At 36.0% G+C, this 18,678-nt stretch overlaps 1 protein-coding gene and 1 long non-coding RNA gene across 2 annotated transcripts; one reads left to right on the forward strand and one right to left on the reverse strand.

Annotated features, from left to right (window-relative positions):
* Nucleotides 1-5,336: 5,336 nt before the first annotated feature.
* On the reverse strand, nucleotides 5,337-8,881 carry LOC134690511 (zinc finger SWIM domain-containing protein 3-like). Its single transcript, XM_063550480.1, has 4 exons — nucleotides 8,613-8,881; nucleotides 7,318-7,426; nucleotides 6,427-6,658; nucleotides 5,337-6,180 (listed from the first exon to the last, which is right to left on the reverse strand). The coding sequence occupies exons 1-4, from the start codon at nucleotides 8,858-8,860 to the stop codon at nucleotides 5,783-5,785; spliced, it is 987 nt and encodes a 328-aa protein (XP_063406550.1). The 5' UTR covers nucleotides 8,861-8,881; the 3' UTR covers nucleotides 5,337-5,782.
* A 1,356-nt stretch (nucleotides 8,882-10,237) lies between these two features.
* Nucleotides 10,238-12,485, forward strand: LOC134691633 (uncharacterized). The gene is made up of 3 exons (XR_010102164.1): nucleotides 10,238-10,371; nucleotides 11,548-11,571; nucleotides 12,404-12,485. It is a non-coding gene; the product is annotated as an uncharacterized LOC134691633 (long non-coding RNA).
* Nucleotides 12,486-18,678: the final 6,193 nt, after the last annotated feature.

Below are 18,678 nucleotides of genomic sequence, written 5' to 3' on the forward strand. Positions count from 1 at the left end.
AGCACTCGACCTACTGTATCACTAGCCTGTCAACAATGAGGTTGGGAGTTCAATTCCTACATGGGGCTGGAGCACTCGACCTACTGTATCACTAGCCTGTCAACACTGAGGTTGGGAGATCAGTTCCTACATGGGGCTGGAGCACTCGACCTACTGTATCACTAGCCTGTCAACACTGAGGTTGGGAGATCAGTTCCTACATGGGGCTGAAGCACTCGACCTACTGTATCACTAGCCTGTAAACACTGAGGTTGGAAGTTCAATTCCTACATGGGGCTGGAGCACTGGACTCCAATCTTAATTGACTAGGAATGTCAGTTTTTCTACTGAAGGTTTTTGGTCTCTCTCCTGGCACTCCAATTCCCTAAACCAATAAAAACAGCCAAATTGTGTTGAAAGTGACATTAAAAATTAATCAATCAATCAATAATAAAGTGTTATTTTCTTTTCTAATTGAAATGAAACATTTATATTTCCAGATTGAACATCTATTGTTTGTATATATTTGATCCTTGTCCAGTCAATAAGATGATTATCCAGTCAATGTGAAACTTATGCAGTCTAGTTGCTATTTAAGGTAAGTGTACATTACAATATGTGAACTATATGTAGGACTATTTACTATATTGTTATCTATGTGTGTATAATGAAACATGTCAAAATGGTCCAACATGTCAATGAAACAGTAACCAATCAATGAAACATGTGAAAATGGTCCCATATGTCAATGAGACAGTAACCAATCAATGAACTATGTCAAAATGGTCCCATATGTCAATGAGACAGTAACCAATCAATGAAACATGTGAAAATGGTCCCGTATGTCTATGAGACAGTAACTAATCAAAGAAACATGTCAAAATGGTCCCATATGTCAATGAGACAGTAACCAATCAAAAAAACATGTCAAAATGGTCCCATACATGTATATATGTCAATGAGACAGTTACCAATCAATGAAACATGTCAAAATGGTCCCAAAAGTGAATGAGACAGTAACCAATCAAAGAAACATCAAAATTGTCCCATATGTCAATGAGACAGTAACCAATCAATGAAACATGACAAAACGGTCCCATATGTCAATGAGACAGTAACCAATCAAAGAAACATGTCAAAATGGTCCCATACATGTATTATATGTCAATGAGACAGAAACCAATCAATGAAAAATGTCAAAATGGTCCCATATGTCAATGAGACTGAAACCAATCAAAGAAACATGTCAAAATGGTCCCATATGTCAATTAGACAGGAACCAATCAATGAATCCTGTCAAAATGGTCCCATACATGTATATATGTCAATGAGACAGTAACCAATCAATGAAACATGTCAAAATGGTCCCATAAGTGAATGAGACAGTAACCAATCAAAGAAACATCAAAATTGTCCCATATGTCAATGAGACAGTAACCAATCAATGAAACATGTCAAAATGGTCCCATATGTCAATGAGACAGTAACCAATCAAAGAAACATGTCAAAATGGTCCCATACATGTATATATGTCAATGAGACAGTAACCAATCAATGAAACATGTCAAAATGGTCCCATATGTCAATGAGACAGTAACCAATCAATGAAACATGTCAAAATGGTCCCATATGTCAATGAGACAGTAACTAATCAATGAAACAAGTCAAAATGGTCCCATATGTCAATGAGACAGTAACCAGTCAATGAAACATGTCAAAATGGTCCCATATGTCAATGAGACAGTAACCAATCAATTAAACATGTCACAATGGTCCCATATGTCAATGAGACTGTAACCAATCAAAGAAACATGTCAAAATGGTTCCATATGTCAATGAGACAGCTGTAACCAATCAAAGAAACATGCCAAAATGGTCCCATATGTCAATGAGACAGTAACCAATCAATGAAACATGTCAAAATGGTCCCATATGTCAATGAGACAGTAACCAATCAATGAAACATGTCAAAGTGGTCCCATATGTCAATGAGACAGTAACCAATCAATGAAACATGCCAAAATGGTCCCATATGTGAATGAGACAGTAACCAATCAATGAAACATGTCAAAATGGTCCCATATGTCAATGAGACAGTAACCAAACAATGAAACATGTTAAAATGGTCCCATTTGGCAACGAGACAGTAACCAATCTATGAAACATGTCAAAATGGTCCTATATATGTCAATGAGACAGTAACCAATCAAAGAAACATGTCAAAATGGTCCCATATGTCAAATAGACAGTAACCAATCAATGAATGATGTCAAAATGGTCCCATATATGTCAATAAAACAGTAACCAATAAAAAAAGGCAGTGGCTATTCGTCCGGCTAGCCGGACAAATAGTCAAAAATGTCTATTCGTCCGGCTAGCCGGACAAATAGGCAAAGATGTCTATTCGTCCGGCAAGCCGGACAAATAGCATTTATACGGTATTTTGCTATTTGTCCGGCCAAGGATAGGAACAATTTTTATAATGAAGTTATTTTTAAGGAGATAAGTAAAGGCTGATAAGTTCGGAGAAATAAAGTCTAACAGAGTTTTCATGATGAAAAAGAACACATTGAACGGTTGATTTGATCACCTATCGGACTTTTATATTCATATTTATACAGACTGAGCTCAAAAGTCTAGTTCATGCTCATAACATGTCATGGTAAAGTTCTGAAAAGCATGTTAAAGTTACCAATGGAATTAAACAGTACATCTTCTATCAAAATTAGACGGCGTTACTGTCAAAAACTGGTTCTTGCCGAATAGCGATAGCGTAGTGTCCAAATAAGATTACACAGATAAACAGAATTTAAAAATGTGTCAATATGGCAGGAAAAGAAAATAACGTTATTTATATCTAATTTTAAATCTCGGGTGCATGCACTTTCATTTAATTTTCTCAATTACAAGCTACAAACCATTGAATGCCAATGAACTTTCTTTAGAATATACAGCTTAATTGTTATAATATCTAGGACTTTTAGGGAAATCGGAACCTCAATTACCTCTCCAATTATATCCGTTTGTGTGTTATATGCAAATAAAGATATGTATACACATTGAGCACTCTTGAACATGTTTAATTTCGCCACTTTTTCATGTGTCTGTCTAAGTTAGGAGCCTGTTGTTCAGTGGTTGTCGTTAGTTCATGTCTTCTTCATATTTTTCAAGTTGATGTCAGATATAGCCAACCATATCGTCTGGGTTGTTCTCATTGTTGAAGGCTAAACGGTTGTCAATAATTGCTGACATTTACTTTAGAACTTTGGTGGACTGTCCTCATTGGCAATCATACCACATCTCCTTATTTTTTTTAATAAAGTTTGAAAGGAATTTAAAGTAAGTGAAACATGACAACATGGGACACTGTATGACTATAGGTGGTAGAGAATATTAACACGTCATGGTTTTTTTGGTAGTTCAACCCCTTCCGATTCATAACCATTTAATGTTTTATATTCGAAACTTTTCCTCATAAACATAGAGATTTCATCATGTTCATGTTGGTGCCTTTTCACAATGCCATCCCTTTAGTTTTAATCAATTTTTCTCAAAGTTGTTCTAATAAAAGCTTCAATGCCTGGGCCAAATTTGTTTTTGTCTTTAGACTGACTTATCATATTGGCATGACAAGATGATGTATAGCAGTATCCATGTATGACATATCATATTTATCTTGACCAAAGACGGCACGATCAAAATATTTGATTTGTTTATGTAAGGATTTGTATATAGAGACGTTGCAAATTCTTATTGTAGGCTTTTAATATTTATCTCATGGATGCTACAACTCAGAACGAGGAGTTCCATGGCATTTAAGATTACCTCTTAACTTGACCTTCATGTTTAAATAATTTATCTTATGTCCACTCCGAAACCATATTCTTGCTAGATAAACCAGAAAGGAAGCATGCCTAAAATGCCTACCAATTCATCTGACAAAGGTCAAATGGGAAAGAAATATGAAGTCATTCTGTTCAGTATTTTCTAGGAAAAGTGTACATGTATTAACACATAGTAGTAAACATACATGTATATGCCAGGAACCTCTGGCCTTTGTTAGTCTTGTATTATTTTAATTTTAGTTTCTTGTGTACATTAGGAAATTAGTATGGCGTTCATTGTCACTGAACTAGTATATAGATATAGGAAGATGTGGTGTGAGTGCCAATGAGACAAAACTCCATCCAAATAACAATTTAAAAATTAAACCATTATAGGTTAAAGTACGGCCTTCAACACGGAGCCTTGGCTTACACCGAACAACAAGCTATAAAGGGCCCCAAAATAACTAGTGTAAAACCATTCAAACGGGAAAACCAACGGTCTAATCTATATAAACAAAACGAGAAACGAGAAACACGTATATATTACATAAACAAACGACAACTACTGTACATCAGATTCCTGACTTAGGACAGGTGCAAACATTTGTAGCGGGATTAAACGTTTTCATGGGCCCAAACCTTCTCCCTTTTTCTGTAACAATAGCATAACATCACAACATAGAAAAACATACGATAAAATATCAATTGGCAGACTTAACTCAATCAAAAAACGTATGATTACGTATATTTGTTTAGGGGCCAGCTGAAGGACACCTCTGGGTGCGGGAATTTCTCGCAGCAATGAAGACCTGTTGGTGACCTTCTGCTGTTGTTTTTTTTATTTGGTCGGGTTGTTGTCTCTTTGACACATTCCCCATTTCCATTTTCAATTTTATATATATATGAAAATCTATTAAATGGGCAACTGGAGGTTGGTGTCTGAAAATTTTAAAATGAGGTCAAAGACAATGAACAATAATTTACCACTTTAAGGCATCTGTATGCAGGATATAAAATGAGGTATCAAAAGTCTTATACTTTCTGTAATATACATCTCAAAACAAACAGCTTAAGCTGTTGCCACTTGATAAGCATCTACTTGTCTCACATAATGTGACTCTACACATGTGAGGCAATACATACATCCAAAAGAAGGATTTTGACAGTTTGGTCCAGATTGACTCAGTGTACATTTACAATGCACATGACCTATTAATTGTGCTTTATACAGTCACTGATCATATAAAGCTTTGTTTTTGGTGTATGCAAACTAGGAACACATGAAGATCATGGACAGACAAATGGATGTTGGCTCATTGGCAATTATACCACATCTCCTTTTTTTTATATAGATTGACAGAAAGATTCCTATAATACCATAAAAAAAACTTTGCTTGCATAGGGAAACCATAACAATTTATTTCAAGACCTGTAAATTTATTTTATATGAAGTAGTTAAATTCAAAGAAAATAAAAATACTATCAATAAAATTAACATCAAATATCATATTAAACAATCATATGTTATAAATAGCAGCATATATAGTATATACATGTATACAAGATCAAATAATAGTAAGAAGTGATAAAAATACAAATACACAAAAAAAATGGAAAGCTGTAAAGGACCACAATGTTTTAAATCATTAAGAAGAAACTTATCAATTTTATTGAAACAGTAGCTATACAATTATGGCAATACATACTTAATTGGGAAAAAATACAAAGATCCTTTGTCATCACAAGCGTCTGCACAAATATTTGGTAAGACAGGCTTTACTAACCATAAATTACAAATGACGTTTTCTAGTAGTATTCATTGTTCTTTACTTTATCAAATAAAAATACTATTGTCTGAACTAAACTGATACCCTTTCAGCAAAAAATGGCAGACATAATGAGGAACAAGATGATACATGTATATGCTATTGAATATAATTTTGATGAATCTTTATTTATTGATTTGCTTACATCTTTTACAATACCAATATTTTCAGTACATGAAATCTACAAATTAGTAGAGAACTATGAGGAAAAACTGATCTGAATGTCTCTCTTTCAATAAAGTCTTTATCAGCCATTATCATTTTCATTTTCTGATATGATGGATTAAATTTTTTGAATAGGTTCCCCATGTGATCAACAAGCTGCTGTTCTTCAGCTGCTAAGAAACAAAGTCCAGCAATTTCTGACTGTCCCATACTGTCTTCAACAAGAAAGACATATAAAGGCATTCTTAGATTATTCACCTTAAATGTAGAATCAATGAAGAGAATTTCTGGGTAATTTTCAAAGTTTTGCAGCATTTCCTTGTCCTGGTAAAACAAACCTTGCAAAACATTATCCTCTGATGCAAACAATTCAACTATTGTTCCTGAAATAGATATAAAACAGTGATATTATGCTGGTATTAAACTGTATATTGACCAAATAAATAAAACTGAAAATTGGCAGAGTCATCATACATGTATACTGGTACTGTTTCATGTTGTCTTCCTTGATAAGCAAAAAGGTAACAGACATTATCAATCAGTTAACTATGAAAATTAGGCTAAAATTTTGATTTTGAAAAATAAAATGGGTCATGATAATTCAATTAATGTCACTTTTAAATAGTTACCATGGTCAATGAGGAGTTTCTTTACCAAGCTAGCAACATCATGACATTTTGATCTGTTTTTGATAATTGTTTGCAAATTGGTGATCTCTTTGAGTGATACTTTTTTCCCAGTCTTCTGTTCAAGATGGTCTCTCAACAGCTTCTTGTTTACTTTGAGAGAGATCAAGGACTCTGCCTCCTTAGTCATTTCCTTTGGAAGTCTTCTTTCTCTTGGCAGTTGTTTAAACAGAGCCTGAAATAAATAAAACCACACCATGTATTTTTACCACCACATTTTCAAACTATTTCTGCATCATACATTGCATGCTATGATTAAAAACTTATGTTGAACTACTTTAGTGAACTTAAATATATTTCTTCTCTTCAAACTAAACCTGTTAGACTAAAGATATATATATACATGTTTATCTTATTGTGACATTTACGAATAAATTTAGAGATATGGAATGATTGCTTAGAAGACAATTTTCCATGTACATTATATTGATTGATTGATTGGGGTTGAAGGTCACTTGAGTCAGGAGCTTGTAATGCAGTTGTTGTTGTTCGTTTATGTGTAATATATTATTTTTTTTATTCATTTTTTTTGTACATAAATTAGGCCTTCAGATTTTACTCCTTTGAATTGTTTTACATTGTCATTTTGGGGCCTTTTATAGCTGACTATGCGGTATGAACTTCCTCATTGTTGAAGTCGATACAGTGACCTATATAGTTGTAAATTTCTGTATCATTTTGTCTTTTGTGGAGAGTTATCTCATTTGCAATCATACCACATCTTTTTAGATATACATGTAAACCTAGTCAATTAAGATTGGCATTTACATTATAAGTTCAAAAGAAAGTGGATTAACATTAGACCGTAAACAATTGTAACATTTACATGTTTACCTCAGAAGTGTCATGATTATGTTCATTGTTAATAGACTTCAATTCTAGGTAGTGTCCATCACTTGACAACAGGAAACTGATGCTAGATGAGCAATGCTGCCTAAATGTCCTGAAATGATAAGCAGCAAAGGATTAGAAATGATCATGGAAAATATTTATTTGAAATTAAACAATGCATGCAGATCACAGTCGGATGCAGCCATTTTAAAAGGGGGTCCAAACACAGAGTAAAAAGGGTGGGGGGGGATGTTCCTCCAACTACATTATTCCTTTCAAATGCATTGATCGTAAAAAAAGGGGGTTCCAACCCCCCTGGATCTGCCAATGCAGATGAAAAGCCCTGCGACACTGAATAATTTTTTGCACAGAACCTAGTCCAAATAATTATGACGTCTGGCAAGGCTATTTTATTTTTTTCTGGGACGCCTTCCTACGACGTCGTAGGAAGGCATCCTAGAAAAAAAATAAAATAGCCTTGCCAGACGTCATAATTATTTGGACTACACAGAACCATGCACATTTATGATGGGGGATAGGAGGGGTCCTGATCCCGAAATCCCGGGCTTAAAAGCACTAAATCAGGAGGTTCCGAAATTAAATAAAGTAAATCCGGACATCCCGAAATAAAGAATTCCAGGATCCTGAAAGGGTCAATCTCGAAATCTCAAAGCTTAAAAACAGCTGATCCCGGAGTCCTGATAAAGATCCTACCCAACCCCACCCCCCCTCGTTCATATTTCATATTTGTAATTCTGTACCTGAATGTATTTTTTATATACAGATGTACATGCAAATGAAGAAGTTCATACATTTATAAAGTTAGATTTAATTCTCATATTAAAATGTGCAATACCAAACGTTCCAGCCGGAAAGTTTGAGCACCCCATCCCCCTTTCCTTCTTTTCGTTTGGTATAAAACATGTTAAGTACCATAAAAGTATGCAAAACCATTATGAAAGCTCCATAAAAGGGATCGTTTCCTGGGTCCCCTCCTAAATATGCTTTTGCATCTCTCAGAATATGTAAACAACATTATTTTGCTGGCGGATATCGTTAGTTTCTTAAAAACTTTGATCAACTACGGATGCAAACACGTTCTGTTCCGTAAATTTATTTTTGGGGTATTATATGTATGCTCATTTCAGACAAATTACGAACTATATTCAGGCTTGTTTTTTTTTTTTGGGGGGGGGGGGGGGGGGAGGGGGGGGTAAAATATGATGAAATATAAAAATAAAAATTAGTTGGTCTCATTTAAAACCATTAACAATTCTTAAAAAAACAACTTTAATTACCTTTGATTTGGTCTTTTTCCCGAGGAACAATTTTTATGCGTTTTACCTCCTTGTATACATGCAAAGGTAATAGAGTAAAATAGCAATTCTGGCTTAATATTCCGTTTTATTCCTCTTTTTCGTGCAGCTGCTATAGTTCTTGAGTCTCTCCGATAAAAATTAGTATTGGTAGCTATTTCGTATTCCCTTATTTTCTTCAAAACATCTTCAAAATCATAAAAACGGTCTCCATTTCTGAAAACATCCATCGCGTACGCGCGTTTGCAATCCGATACTTCATCCGGGGACTTAATCGCCGCATGATACTGCTGCTGATATCAAATCTTCGCGCACGCGCATATTTGATTGCCGGACGAATAGACACTCCAATAAAAAAAAACATGTCAAATAGTCTTCAACAATAGACAATATAACATGTTATCTAACATGTCTAAATTGTCTTGTGAAGGAAAGACAAATTTGTAATAATCATCTCAATCTGAAAATAGAAACATTTATTTTTTCAGAAAAAACATCTATTATTGGTTTTATATCATTTTATTATATAATAATTATACCCTATGAGACAAAGGTCCGTAGGGTATACTGTTTTTTACTCATCCGTCAGTCTGTTAGTCAGTCAGTCCATCCGGCCCTCAGTCCTGTTCTTGTCATAGCAACTCCTCTGAAACCACACAACAGAATTTCATGAAACTTTGTAGATAATTAGGACAAAATATGTAGATGTGCATATCCTATAGAAAGTTTTATCAGTTGACTTTTGAAGGAGTTATTAGTCTTTGAACTTAGTAACTGGGTGAGATTTAGTTTGCCCAGTGTCAATGTGGGGGCGTGGGGTATGTGAGCCTGCTCACAAATGTTCTTTAGTTAAAGAGTTATCGTATGAATGATGGTAAAACAGTTATCCCCAGTCCTAAATACAAATATATAAACAACTACAGGTCTCCCAACAGCCTTCAAAATTGTTCAAAACCAATACCATATTATAATATAAAAATCTATAAAAAAAGCACTGATATGATAAAATGTGGAACAATTCAAAAGAGAAAATCAACAGCCTATTACAACAACCACTACACTACAGGTTCCTGGATATGGACATGGGGATACAGCTACCAACAACAACCACTACACTACAGTACAGGTTCCTCGATATGGACGGGATATAGCTACCAACAACAACCACTACAGTACAGGTTCCTCGATATGGACAGGGGATATAGCTACCAACAACAACCACTACACTACAGGTTCCTCGATATGGACAGGGGATACAGCTACCAACAACAACCACTACAGTACAGGTTCCTCAATATGGACAGGGGATACAGCTACCAACAACAACCACTACACTACAGGTTCCTCGATATGGACAGGGGATACAGCTACCAACAACAACCACTACACTACAGGTTCCTCGATATGGATAGGGGATACAGCTACATTGTACCAACAACAACCACTACAGTACAGGTTCCTGGATATGGACAGGGGATACAGCTACCAACAACAACTACTACACTGCAGGTTCCTCGACAGGCACATAATCAGATTGTAAACATATCAATTGTTTAATGTGATTGCCATCTTGTCCTTGCTTATTTGTTGACAGTTTAGAGAGGCTTGAAATTAATGAATTCAATATTGTCTTAATGCTGGTAAATAAAACTTTTGAAATTTTTAGGTCTGTGGAAGTGCAATTGATGTTTTTGTGTTTGAAGGAAAAAATCACACTCTGTTTGTAGAATACCTCATTTAGGTAAGTAATCAGATATACAAGCTATTGAGTTTAGTTTTTAGCTCAGCTGGCCTAAAAGTCCATGTGAGCTTTGGCCATCCCTTTGCGTTGGTCGTCTGTCTTTCTTTCAGTGTAAACTATTTCAGAGATCTTCTCTTGAAACACCGGACCAAAAAGTGACCTAAATAAAAATGATAAGCATGTAAAGATTTATCTGCAACGAAAATTTCAAACCATTCGGACAACCTATTTTGTGTTATTGCTGTAATCAGGAAGTCTGTGCGCCATGCAAAAATGGCACATTTTGACGAGAAATGGCGCATAGAGTGGAAAATGTCAGTGCCAGTGTGGCACATGATATTTTCAGGTTTGTATCTAAATGTTTAGATCTATTAAAACATGTAAAATGAATTTCTGATCGTGTTTCGTGTCGCTATATTTGTGTACAAAACTGTGTTGTGTTCCCTCTTATGACAGGAGCACCTGTGACCTATACATTTTTGGGCCTTCTGGGGTGTTTTTCTTCATGTTAAGGATAGCAACGTGCGGTATATCTGATTACCGCAAAAACGCAATTAACCATTATCTATGATCTAAATTTTAAAAGTAAACAACTTAAATTTTGTGAAAGTTGGCTAGAACAGACAATAATTTGTTTTTTAAAGTTATAACTTCGTGAACTTGGAGAAAAATCTGTCACCTTTTTTATTGTCCCTGAAAAATCATTTTTTGAAGTGTTTTGCTGTTATTGATAAACATGTAGGAGCTAGGTTAAAAGTGTAAAATATAAAAATGATCAATTGACAAGATTTTATTACTCTGAAAATGTTGAAAAAAATAAGTCAACCTGTGTTTTTGAGTTATTGCCCCTGAAAGATACTTTTTTCCGTTTTTGCCTGTTATTTAAAAAAATTAGGAGCTAGCTATAGGTTAAAAGTGTTTACAAACTATAATACGATCAGCATGACACGATCTTTTTACTCAGATTTTCCAGTTTTGGTTTTTTTTTGATTTTTACAGGTTTTTGCCTGCGACTTCTGTCCTCATGCCTGTCGGACAGTTTTAAATTGACCTTGACCTCATTTCTGAAAATATTAGGTCAGTAATTCACAAGTCCATAAAGATCATGTATTTTAAACTGGCATTAACAATTATAACTCAATGATAACTACACATAGTTTTTTTTTCTATTTTTAGGTTATAATGGAAAATTGGAATACGGTAAGATTTACTTTTTAAGTCCAATTGTCATGTGATCTTTTATTTCCATTTTCTTACCAAAAATACATGTATGTGATAATTTGTGTCTCCCAGACACCATAATACTCAAGGAAAGTCCTCCATTGACTTTGTTGTAATACAGTTACTTCAGAGTGGAGTGTGGAGGCATCACTTTGTCTAGCTTTCTTGTTAGGTTACTGTCTCTTTATTTTACTATCAACATCTCTTTTTATTCAGTCTACATATATAACATTAAGTAAGCATGGTGGTATTTCTACTATCTGATATAAAATTAGTAAGAAAATGGTGAGAAAGTATCAAGGGGACAACTAAAGGTGTTAATGAAAGACAAATACAACTACATATCACCAATAATATTACAATGCATAATGAATAAACCGACTTTGATAAGTTTGACCCGTTTATTAAGTCATTTTCCTGCTTGCTGGTGAAACAAAGAATTTCTATAATGCAAAATACACAAATATTATACGATAAATCGATTTTCAGATTGTCATCATTTTGATGATATTTATATTGTAAACTGTCAACTGCTCGACACAATATGAAGCCTCTGATATCAATCGCTGTCCTCCCATGAAAAAAGCTTCATATTGTGACTCACAGCTGATACTTAACAATGTCAATATGTAGACAACCTGATAATTGGTACATATCCTCTCTACCTGAATGTTATTTGAGGTGAGGATACCCCAGATTTATATAGGCATTTGCCATGCAGGAGAATAAATAATTATTGCTTTATTTAACAGTTATTTCATTAATTTTTCATTACAATCTATTAAATGTAAAATCTATGTTTTACTTACAGAAACTTCATACAGCTGCTAGGACTGGAAATGTAAACAATGTGAAAACATGCCTTGAGAATAAAGCAGACATTGATTATCAAGGGGTAAGTAAAATAGTCTCATTAGGTACAGTAGTAGCATCCAAATTAGTACTAGAGCAAATTAATTATCTACAGTAAAAAAACAAACTACTATAGATAACTTCAGAACATAGCAGATCTTACTTAAGCACTTTAAATCACATAACTACATGTTACTTCAAAATACAGCAAATTGTAATAGAATAAAATACAATTGCATGTTACTTTAAAACCTGTCAGTTGAACATAAACAGTATAAAACACTAATAGAATGAAATACAATAACATGTTACTTCAAAACCTGACAGTTTAGTATAAACAGTATAAAACATGTACTTTAAATAACTTAAACACAACTGTAAGTCACTTCAAAACACGACAGTAAGAATTTTAACAGAATAAACACACAACTATAAGTCACTTTAAAACACAAGAGCAAGAACTTAAACAACAAAAGACACCTGTTAGTCACTTCAAAACTTGATAGATAGAACATTAACCAAATAAAACACCCAACTAGAATTCACTTTAAAACCGGACAGTAAGAACATAAGCAGAATAAAACACATGACTAAAAGTCACTTTAAAACATGACAGTAAGAACATGCATAAACAAAATAAAACACCCAACTATAAGATATTTCAAAAATAACAATGTTTACACAATGCTGAATGTAAAACATACCTGTATTCAAAGCACAACACTTAATGTGAAGCATTCCTGTAATCAAAGCACATCACTTTATTCCTGTAATCAAGAGAACAACACTGGATGTGAAACATTCCTTTTATCAAAAGAACAACACTGAATGTGAAACATTCCTGTAATCAAAGCACATCACTATGTCATACATGTAATCAAAGCACAACACTGAATGTGTAACTTACATGTAATCAATGCACATCACTGAATATGAAACATTCATGTAATCAAGAGAACAACACTGAATGTGAAACTTTCCTGTAATAAAAAAAACAACACTGAATGTGAAACATATCAAAGAACATGACTATGTCATACATGTACTCAAAGCACATCATTGAATGTGAAGCATACCTGTAATCAAAGCACATCACTGAATGTGACACAAATCTGTAATCAAAGCACATCACTAAATGTTAAACATACATGTAATCAAAGCACATCACTGAATGTGAAACATACCTGTAATCAAAGCACAACGCTAAATGTGAATACCTGTATTCAAAGTACAACACTGAATGTGAAGCATTCATGTAATCAAAGCAGAACACTGAATGTGAAACATACATGTACTTTAGTAATCAAAGAACAACACTGAATGTGAAACATTCCTGTAATCAAAGAACAAGACTGAGTGTGAAACTTTCCTGTAATCAAAAGAACAACACTGAATGTGAAACATTATTGTAATCAAAAGAACAACACTGAATGTGAAACATTATTGTAATCAAAGCACATCACTATATTCCTGTAATCAAAACACCTGACTACTCAGAGTATATAGACAAACCATACCAACCACAAACACCTGACTGCTCCAAGTAAATAGACAAACCACACCAACCACAAACACCTGACTACAAGTAAATAGACAAACCTAACCAACCACAAACACCTGACTGCTCCGAGTAAGTAGACAAACCACACCAACCACAAATACCTGACTACTCTGAGTAAATAGACAAATCACACCAACCACAAATACCTGACTACTCCAAGTAAATAGACAAACAAACCCAACCACAAACATCTGACTACTCCGAGTAAATAGACAAACCACACCAACCACAAATACCTGACTGCTCTGAGTAAATAGACAAACCAGCCCAACCACAAACACCTGACTACTCCAAGTAAATAGACAAACCACACCAACCACAAACACCTGACTACTCCAAGTAAATAGACAAACCAGCCCAACCACAAACACCTGACTACTCCGAGTAAATAGACAAACCACACCAACCACAAACACCTGACTACTTTGAGTAAATAGACAAACCTCACCAACCACAAATACCTGACTGCTCCGAGTAAATAGACAAACCACACCAACCACAAATACCTGACTACTTCGAGTAAATAGACAAACCACACCAACCACAAATACCTAACTACTCTGAGTAAATAGACAAACCACACCAACCACAAACACCTGACTACTTCGAGTAAATAGACAAACCACACCAACCACAAACACATGACTGCTCCGAGTAAATAGACAAACCACACCAACCACAAACATCTGACTGCTCCAAGGAAATAGACAAACCACAACAACCACAAACACCTGACTACTCAGAGTATATAGACAAACCACACCAACCACAAACACCTGACTGCTCCGAGTAAATAGACAAACCACACCAACCACAAACACCTGACTACAAGTAAATAGACAAACCTAACCAACCACAAACACCTGACTGCTCCGAGTAAATAGACAAACCACACCAACCACAAATACCTGACTTCTCTGAGTAAATAGACAAACCACACCAACCACAAACATCTGACTGCTCCAAGGAAATAGACAAACCACACCAACCACAAACACCTGACTACTCAGAGTATATAGACAAACCACACCAACCACAAACACCTGACTGCTCCGAGTAAATAGACAAACCACACCAACCACAAACAGCTGACTACAAGTAAATAGACAAACCTAACCAACCACAAACACCTGACTGCTCCGAGTAAATAGACAAACCACACCAACCACAAACACATGACTACAAGTAAATAGACAAACCTAACCAACCACAAACACCTGACTGCTCCGAGTAAATAGACAAACCACACCAACCACAAATACCTGACTTCTCCGAGTAAATAGACAAACCACACCAACCACAAATACCTGACTACTCTGAGTAAATAGACAAATCACACCAACCACAAATACCTGACTACTCCAAGTAAATAGACAAACCAGCCCAACCACAAATACCTGACTGCTCTGAGTAAATAGACAAACCAGCCCAACCACAAACACCTGACTACTCCGAGTAAATAGACAAACCACACCAACCACAAATACCTGACTGCTCTCAGTAAATAGACAAACCAGCCCAACCACAAACACCTGACTACTCCAAGTAAATAGAGAACCCACACCAACCACAAACACCTGACTACAAGTAAATAGACAAACCAGCCCAACCACAAACACCTGACTACTTCCAGAAAATAGACAAACCACACCAACCACAAATACCTGACTACTTCGAGTAAATAGACAAACCACACCTACCACAAATACTTGACTACTGAGAGTAGATAGACAAACCATACCAACCACAAACACCTGACTGCTCCGAGTAAATAGACAAACCACACCAACCACAAATACCTGACTACTTCGAGTAAATAGACAAACCACACCAACCACAAATACTTGACTACTGAGAGTAGATAGACAAACCATACCAACCACAAACACCTGACTGCTCCGAGTAAATAGACAAACCACACCAACCACAAATACCTGACTACTTCGAGTAAATAGACAAACCACACCAACCACAAATACCTGACTACTTCAAGTAAAAAGAAAAACCACACCAACCACAAATACCTGACTGCTCCGAGTAAATAGACAAACCTAACCAACCACAAACACCTGACTGCTCCGATTAAATAGACAAACCACACCAACCACAAATACCTGACTTCTCCGAGTAAATAGACAAACCACACCAACCACAAATACCTGACTACTTCGAGTAAATAGACAAACCACACCAACCACAAATACTTGACTACTGAGAGTAGATAGACAAACCATACCAACCACAAACACCTGACTGCTCCGAGTAAATAGACAAACCACACCAACCACAAATACCTGACTACTTCGAGTAAATAGACAAACCACACCAACCACAAATACCTGACTACTTCAAGTAAAAAGAAAAACCACACCAACCACAAATACCTGACTGCTCCGAGTAAATAGACAAACCTAACCAACCACAAACACCTGACTGCTCCGATTAAATAGACAAACCACACCAACCACAAATACCTGACTTCTCCGAGTAAATAGACAAACCACACCAACCACAAATACCTGACTACTCTGAGTAAATAGACAAATCACACCAACCACAAATACCTGACTACTCCAAGTAAATAGACAAACCAGCCTAACCACAAACACCTGACGACTCCGAGTAAAAAGACAAACCACACCAACCACAAATACCTGACTTCTCCGAGTAAATAGACAAACCACACCAACCACAAATACCTGACTACTCTGAGTAAATAGACAAATCACACCAACCACAAATACCTGACTACTCCGAGTAAATAGACAAACCACACCAACCACAAATACCTGACTACTCCGAAAAAATAGACAAACCACACCAACCACAAACACCTGACTACAAGTAAATAGACAAACCTAACCAACCACAAACACCTGACTGCTCCGAGTAAATAGACAAACCACACCAACCACAAACATCTGACTGCTCCAAGGAAATAGACAAACCACACCAACCACAAACACCTGACTACTCAGAGTATATAGACAAACCATACCAACCACAAACACCTGACTGCTCCGAGTAAATAGACAAACCATACCAACCACAAACACCTGACTGCTCCGAGTAAATAGACAAACCACACCAACCACAAATACCTGACTACTTCGAGTAAATAGACAAACCACACCAACCACAAATACCTGACTACTTCAAGTAAAAAGAAAAACCACACCAACCACAAATACCTGACTGCTCCGAGTAAATAGACAAACCTAACCAACCACAAACACCTGACTGCTCCGATTAAATAGACAAACCACACCAACCACAAATACCTGACTTCTCCGAGTAAATAGACAAACCACACCAACCACAAATACCTGACTACTTCGAGTAAATAGACAAACCACACCAACCACAAATACTTGACTACTGAGAGTAGATAGACAAACCATACCAACCACAAACACCTGACTGCTCCGAGTAAATAGACAAACCACACCAACCACAAATACCTGACTACTTCGAGTAAATAGACAAACCACACCAACCACAAATACCTGACTACTTCAAGTAAAAAGAAAAACCACACCAACCACAAATACCTGACTGCTCCGAGTAAATAGACAAACCTAACCAACCACAAACACCTGACTGCTCCGATTAAATAGACAAACCACACCAACCACAAATACCTGACTTCTCCGAGTAAATAGACAAACCACACCAACCACAAATACCTGACTACTCTGAGTAAATAGACAAATCACACCAACCACAAATACCTGACTACTTCAAGTAAATAGACAAACCAGCCTAACCACAAACACCTGACGACTCCGAGTAAAAAGACAAACCACACCAACCACAAATACCTGACTTCTCCGAGTAAATAGACAAACCACACCAACCACAAATACCTGACTACTCTGAGTAAATAGACAAATCACACCAACCACAAATACCTGACTACTCCGAGTAAATAGACAAACCACACCAACCACAAATACCTGACTACTCCGAAAAAATAGACAAACCACACCAACCACAAACACCTGACTACAAGTAAATAGACAAACCTAACCAACCACAAACACCTGACTGCTCCGAGTAAATAGACAAACCACACCAACCACAAACATCTGACTGCTCCAAGGAAATAGACAAACCACACCAACCACAAACACCTGACTACTCAGAGTATATAGACAAACCATACCAACCACAAACACCTGACTGCTCCGAGTAAATAGACAAACCACACCAACCACAAACAGCTGACTACAAGTAAATAGACAAACCTAACCAACCACAAACACCTGACTGCTCCGAGTAAATAGACAAACCACACCAACCACAAACACATGACTACAAGTAAATAGACAAACCTAACCAACCACAAACACCTGACTGCTCTGAGTAAATAGACAAACCACACCAACCACAAATACCTGACTTCTCCGAGTAAATAGACAAACCACACCAACCACAAATACCTGACTACTTCAAGTAAATAGACAAACCACACCAACCACAAATACATGACTACTGAGAGTAGATAGACAAACCATAACAACCGCAAACACTTGACTACTCCGAGTAAATAGACAAACCACACCAACCACAAATACCTGACTACTTCGAGTAAATAGACAAACCACACCAACCACAAATACCTGACTACTTCAAGTAAATAGACAAACCACACCAACCACAAATACCTGACT

The sequence above is a fragment of the Mytilus trossulus genome, chromosome 11 (assembly GCF_036588685.1).
Source record: "Mytilus trossulus isolate FHL-02 chromosome 11, PNRI_Mtr1.1.1.hap1, whole genome shotgun sequence".
NCBI lineage: Eukaryota > Metazoa > Mollusca > Bivalvia > Mytilida > Mytilidae > Mytilus > Mytilus trossulus.